The sequence below is a fragment of the Rhagoletis zephyria genome, unplaced genomic scaffold (assembly GCF_001687245.7).
Source record: "Rhagoletis zephyria isolate East Lansing unplaced genomic scaffold, Rhagoletis_zephyria_1.1 Rzeph_scaffold_00097, whole genome shotgun sequence".
NCBI classification, from domain to species: domain Eukaryota; kingdom Metazoa; phylum Arthropoda; class Insecta; order Diptera; family Tephritidae; genus Rhagoletis; species Rhagoletis zephyria.
Window position 1 is genome coordinate 209,782 of NW_016157181.1, and position 7,007 is coordinate 216,788.

The 7,007-nt window shown below is 32.7% G+C and overlaps 1 protein-coding gene across 9 annotated transcripts in view; it reads right to left on the minus strand.

The window, feature by feature from the left end:
• LOC108376139 (scribble planar cell polarity protein) overlaps positions 1 to 7,007 on the minus strand; it is a 483,715-nt gene that overhangs the window by 169,732 nt on the left and 306,976 nt on the right. For all 9 annotated transcript variants that reach the window (XM_017632340.1, XM_017632355.1, XM_017632348.1 and 6 more), the window contains one exon: positions 5,286 to 5,465. In XM_017632340.1, coding sequence (XP_017487829.1) covers positions 5,286 to 5,465 — 180 coding nt within the window. The remainder of the gene's footprint in view (positions 1 to 5,285; positions 5,466 to 7,007) is intronic.

The window sequence follows — 7,007 nt, forward strand, 5'->3', positions numbered from 1 at the left end:
AAAGGTCATCCTTCGTCGATTCGACGACGGCATTTCTAAAAGGCGTTATTTAATTAACCTGTGTATCATAATGCACAAAAATTATTATTTTCACATTATTTTGTTTATATTTTTTTTAAATAAAACAATATCAAGTAGTTTTTCTGTAGTCTTTTGATTGTAATTCAAGATTTCACAGCTCTGCTTCATTTGGCTTTTTGTACAAAACATTAATTAGAAAATATAAAAAAATAAATAACTTAAAGTACAATAATTCATTTAAAGTGTTTTTTTTCCTAAAAATAATACTATGAACTAAAAAAGGAAAACATTTTCAGATGCGACGGTTCTCATTTTGTGCAAGAGGCGCAAAGCTCTATTTTATGCTCTCCACAGAGACTTTTTTGGCATTTTGCAAGGATGATTTGTTATGCGTCGCTTAGAAGGGGGACAAATTGCGCAATTTTTTTTTTCTTCGTCGGTATAACTTTTGGTTGCATTGATCGTGTATTATAGCTGCACAAGTAAAATATATAAACAAATAAAAAAAACTTAAGAAAATTACTTTGAAAACATACACACAAAGTTCATCCTTCGTCGTTTTGACTACGCACATTTAAAAAATAAGTACTTACACGAAGCGCATGAATCTAAGTAACCGCACACATCAACTGCACAACACCGACTAGCGCTGTACGAAAAATTAGCACTATACAAACAAAGGAAAACAGCGATAACGGTAAAATAGAAACTCGCGTCGTCGAAACGACGAACCTTCCAGGATTAAATGCAGAAATCATTATTATGGAACCATGTATGCGCTCTAAAAGAGCAAACTGACCGTATGATGTACGGTTTAAATACTTTAATTGTTTTGCATACAAGGGCGTTGTCAGCCTTTCACCTAGGGGTAGGAATTTATATAGAGGGCAAAAATGTTTTTAATTATTGTTTTATCCTGGTGCACCCAAAAATTAAATTTTTCTCCTATTCTATAGAATTTTTCTTTTTAATTGATACCCATATTGTTATTCTACAATGCACCGAATCTTTTGAATAATTTTTTTATTCAATCATAGTCTAGAAATCTCAAGGTCCTTTTAAAAAAAATCCTAACGTCAGAGATAAAAACTAAAAACGCAGTTTTACTATATTTGGCCCCCAGTTTTGTGAATATATTGATTTTTTCGTGTGTAAAATTGACTGTCGCACGGTGTTATAAAAATCGCTATTTAAAAATTTGTTTTTTTTTTTGTTTTTACTTTTATTGAATTACTCCTTAAATAACAATAACACTATACCGCAAAATTAACTTTTTTTCTGGGTAGTGGACCAAGCCAATTTTTTCAAGAGGATGAGTCATTAGTGAAAAAGTCATTTCTCCGTTCTTCGAAGTTAGCCTCCGAAATCGAGATATGGACCTTTGAAGTTCTAAATTGGACCTTTGGTAAAAAAATATTTTTAATTATTGCATGTAAACAACTAAAAACGTAAACCTATTAGCACTTAAAAATTAGTTAAAAATTTTTTTAAATACATATAATTTATTTAATTTTTCGAAGATCTAACTTTTGACCCCCTTTAGCACTATAAGTTTGCACAAAAAAGTTATATACCATTTAAATTAGAGCAAAAGGCGGACCACGCCCATAATTTTACTTTTTTAGTTGCTTACATACAATAATTAAAAATATTTTTTTACCAAAGGTCCTATTTCGAACTTTGTAGACCCATATCTCGATTTCGGAGGCTAACTTCGAAAAACGGAGAAATTACTTTTTAATTATGACTCAATCTCTTGGTTCAATACCCAGCTAAGTGCTGTACAGTGTATATTTATGACAGGCTCAATTTCAAGTTGGTCTCTTCTGGCTGATGTTAGCTTTAATGTTCCCTTTAGGGATAACTATCATTCCAGCAAGTTTGATATATCAGATTCGCTTTTCAGCATTAAAACCCCGATACTATCCTCTCTCAATTAATGATTTACTAACATAAAGACATAAAACCAGCTGATGACTTTAGTTCTCTAGTTGAACAGTGACTCGGCGCAAAAATTGAAAATATTGGTTCCGTATGTCATGTGGAATGCGCCACTCGTGCGGATGGGCGAGAAAGGAGGGTACAACCGTTGGGATTATTATTATATATCCAAAAAAAAATCTATTTTTATCTTAACAATCTAAAAATAACAAATATTTTAAATTTTTATATTTTATGTCTTAGATAACAGTTATTGAAGACTTTTATTTATCAATAAAATTCAATCACTACTTTTACTTACAAAAATCATCAATAAAAATCCAAACTTATCAAGATTAACCGAACAATAAACTAAACAAAAATCAAAATACTTAAATCGCAATATTCCATAAACTTCACAGGAAGGTGCCTGTACCATTAAGGGCCGTTTCCACCAATTCTGGTTAACACTAATGCCCAGTTAAACATCGCTGCCGATGTTAGCGGCACAGTGTTATATGCATGGTTTCGATAGCGATGTTTGACGGAGGTTAGTGTTACCAAGATATTGAGAAACTGGCCCTGAATGTTAAATATCTTCGAAACCGTATATTTTTAAAGAAAATGTATTATAATTAACTTTAAAGACAATAAAATTAGCTATGAAAGCTATAGCTACTTATAGTTTTAGATAAAATCAGTCGCTAGCTAAGCAGAAAATTATCGTATTTTCTTTACAATATTAATTTTATTTTTTCAAACTTCAGGGCACCTTCGGTACGTGAAGGCATGTTCCTATTGGGCTCAAACTTTCACAATTGTGTTTTTCCTCTAACAGGTCTATTCCGCGCTGGTAACATAAATGTTGTAACCGGCAACTAAAGTGTCTGTCAATTTTTAAACTTTTTTCGCATTCTGTGCGCTCTTGTAACCGGTAAATTTGGTTACCATCTCATGAGCTGGTAACAAAATATTGCCCCGTGAAATATGCAACACAAGAATCTCCACAAATCTCCATAGCTGAACTGCTGAATATTTTCACTGCATTACCAACGTACCTAGAATCGCGGTAACAAGAAGTGGTAACATTTTTTGGTAATACAATTTTCCGGTCACAAAATCTTCGGTAACGTGCAGAATAGACCTGTAAATAGCATATTTCTAGAGGTGAGAACCTGTAAAAATCGAAAGTTTTTGTGGGAAAGTTTGATCTTCGGAAATAAAAACTGCTTACATGCAAGGTGTAACTGTTCCTGCAATCACTTTTGGAATTGCTTGAGTTTGACAGAATTTTAAAAAGGCCTTGCGCTTGCCACGTCTAACAGCTACTTAAGAGCTTTTTATTTTCTAACATATTTTACATACATACATATGTACATATGGCTCATTCCACGGTAATCGATACCGAATGAAACGAAAATAAACTAAAGAATATGACTGTATTATTTCTAGTAAGTAAGAGTAAATAAATCTAACTTTCAAGACTGAAAGCCAAAATTCCGAAATTTATCTCAAACTCAGATATTTTTTTACTTTAGGTTATGAGAGGTTAATTTTTTTCAAAATTTACAAGACTGATTTTCGTAGTCTATTACCTTTTTCGCATTGTTTAAACCGTCAGTGGAGAGACAAATTCGTTAGCATTGTAACGGCGTTATTTTCAAATTTTTCGGGCAAGTACTAAATATTTTATAATATATTGGCAAAGCATATTTTAATGTCACGCCCGTCACAAGATACACATAATAGTTATTTTTTGAAGGAAAACACATCTTGGACAGTGTAAAAAAGCTGAAGAAAGTAACGCTATGACACAGGGAAATATGTGCGAATTGCTTTCAAGTATTTTTATGCTTTTATTTTAGAAAAAAAAGAACCGATTATGTTGGTCACGTCCGTCACATGTCACACCCGTCATAATTTAAAGTTTGACAAACTTCAATAAATTCGGCCAGGGACTGCTACCGTTACTTATCAGCTAATCTGAAATGTGTCATATATCTGTTTGTGATCAGCGATGATAAAGCTAATCATAAAGATATGTTGCTCGCGCGATGGGAAAACTTAAGCTATGCTGTCACGGATAAAAAGATATCATTACTTCGCTTGTCAGGGCAAAAAAAGTATCTGAAACGGTTTTTACAGGTCATACTATTAAAAATACGGTACTTTACAATTACTAAGACATACAATAGAGAAGAAGACTTGGCGGAATCTGGTATGTGTTCGTAAAATCTGATTTTTTGAGAAATAAAGTTAGCTTAGTTGTCTAATAATGTGTATTTATGTATTCATGCTCAACTTGTCACACCCGTCACAAAGTCAAGTCACACCCGTCACAGTTGAATTTGGAACATATAATCTATAATTTCCAATAGCGGCAAGCAACTTTGGCGTAAATGTTGAGAATGTTTATTTAACTATACAACGAACTATTTAAAACCATAAGCAGAAGACATAATTAGCAGAAAAACTCTGATGCAAGTAATGAGTAGTTAATTTGGTTTGCGTACTCGTCACACCCGTCACAGTGACTAAAATTCAGATAACTCGTTCGGATTAAATTGTTTTTGGAATTTTTATTCCAGGCATTGTGTATATCTCGGAAACCTATTACAAAATACTCGTTTTAAAGAATTTTGTATTACAGTTTAAGAATTAACCCTTAAAATGTGAGTTGAAATGTCACACCCGTCACCGTGGAATGAGCCATATGTAGATTGTCTTAAATTTTGGGACTGGGGTGATTTCATAATGCATTTCATTCGATAACGAATGCTACAATTAGGCCTGTGAATTTAAAATAAAATAAATAAATAAGTTGCTTTAAAATAACACAGCGCTAGCGTTTAACATTATATTCGTTGTTTATTTGGCGCACAAATACTTTAAGATCTGTATACTAAATCAACATTTCCATTTCGGTTAAACCCTTAATATTAACAATATAATGTGGGCTCATGTTCTTACTCAACAAAAATTAATAAAGTTTTAGGCACATTTAGGGAAACATTTATTGAATAATCCAAACAAAAAGCGACTTGGCTTACCTCCGTACGTAAAATTTCTACCTCAAACTTGGATATTGCAATTAAAAAAGAAAAAAAGTGTAAATATTTTGCAAAAGTGTTGAAAGAGCAAGCTGTAAGCTACATATGTACATAATTGCAGGTCAGCGTGAATGCTAAAAAATAACTATATTTTCTATGGAATGAGATATTATATTAAAAATGCCTTTTTATGTTATTATTTGAATTTTAATTACAACCAGAATGAAATTTAGACTAAGATGTCTTAAAAAAATAATACATTAAAAAACAATTTGTCAACGTCAAAAAGCTTACCTGAAATCCCGGGGGTAATGGCTCGTGTTGAACTGTTAGCTTTATATCGTCACCAGGCTTCAGGAGCTCCATTACAGCCTCTTGGTGGGTTGCGCGCGAGATATCAACGTCATTCACCTTCAAAATCCGGTCTCCCATTCGCAGTTGCCCACATTTGTGTGCAATGCCATCAGGCACAACCTGCAATAAAAATTATAGCTATGTTATAAAACTAATCTTACGAGATTGGACAAATTTAACATTTTCTTAACATTAATTAGGGCACAAGGCAGAAGCTTTAAATTTGTTTTCGAGATAAGAGGGGCCTTAAACAATCTTAAGCCACTTAGCATAACATTAACAGCCAAAGTATGTACGCTACATTTGTTCATTTACGTTTGTGCTGTAATGCAAAAGCCGAAAAAAGGTAAAAGGCGAAAACGAAGACTTCAATAATTTATGTCAGCAGAGTTCCTGGCAATATAGACTATGTACATACAGTCACTCTCAGAAGTATTCGTAAATTAGTTTTTTCATAATATTCAAAATGTTTTCCATCACAAATCTTTTTCGTTAATTTTCATTTAAAACATAGCTCATTCTATAACCAAAAACAAAATTTGAAACTTTTTATTCAGAATTTTTAGAAAAATTATCGGTACAATAAGGTGCAAGTTTCATTTAGCTAAAAAATACCGCTGATTTTTGAAGTGAAACTTCTTAATCGAGTTCGGAGATGGTTGCGTTAAATATTTAACACCAAGCCATAAACTCTGTATCGTTCGTTCGATTTTTAAAAATGAGGTGTCACATGAAAGGCCTTGTCCTTCGGGTGTACACCATAGCTTTAGTTCCATGAAAGGAGTTGCCACATGTTAGAAAATCGAATTCAAAATTTCTCTGCCGCAGAGGGTTGCGTTAAATATTTAACACCACGTCATAAAATCTGTATCGTTCGTTCGATTTTTAAAAATGAGGTGTCACATGAAAGGCCTTGTCCTTTTGGTTTACAACATAGCTTTAGTTCCATGAAAGGAGTTGCCACATGTTAGAAAATCGAATTCAAAATTTCTCTGCCACAGAGGGTTGCGTAAAATATTTAACATCAAGTCAAAAAATCTGTATCGTTCGTATGATTTTCAAAAATAAGGTGTCACATGAAAGGGCTTGATCTGCAGATGTGCAGTATGGTTTTGGTATTTTAAAGGCTTGCCATATATACGAAAATCAAATTCAAATTATTTATTAAGTTAAACGAATTATCCCAATATGGGTATCAAAAGAAATGGGTTTGAATAAGTTGTATTTTCTAGCTAAATGTAGGAGGGTAGCCACCTGTTTCAAAAGTAAAATTTAGTTAAATATACAAAAGTCTTACGCTTAAAATACTATACAGAACAGAAAGAGCTTACGGAAACACAATTAAAATATTTTAGAGGTGCCTGAAGAGGGTGGCCACCTGTTTAAAAAGTTAAACTCAAATTATTGAAAAGATGAAGATGAAGATGATGATGAAGATGAAATTATATATGTATATTAGAAAATAAGTACATGTGTATGTATATCGCACATTTCTTTCTTTCTGGAATTTCCTCTATTAAGTTTCACTTCTTCCGCGCGTAGGGACTACACGCCTGAGTTTTTAGAATTTTTTTTTTTGTCGAGGGTGTTGCGCATTTGTTTCCATATAAGGCATGAACAAAATATATTTTTATATGGAAGAAACTGCGCAACACCCTCGAC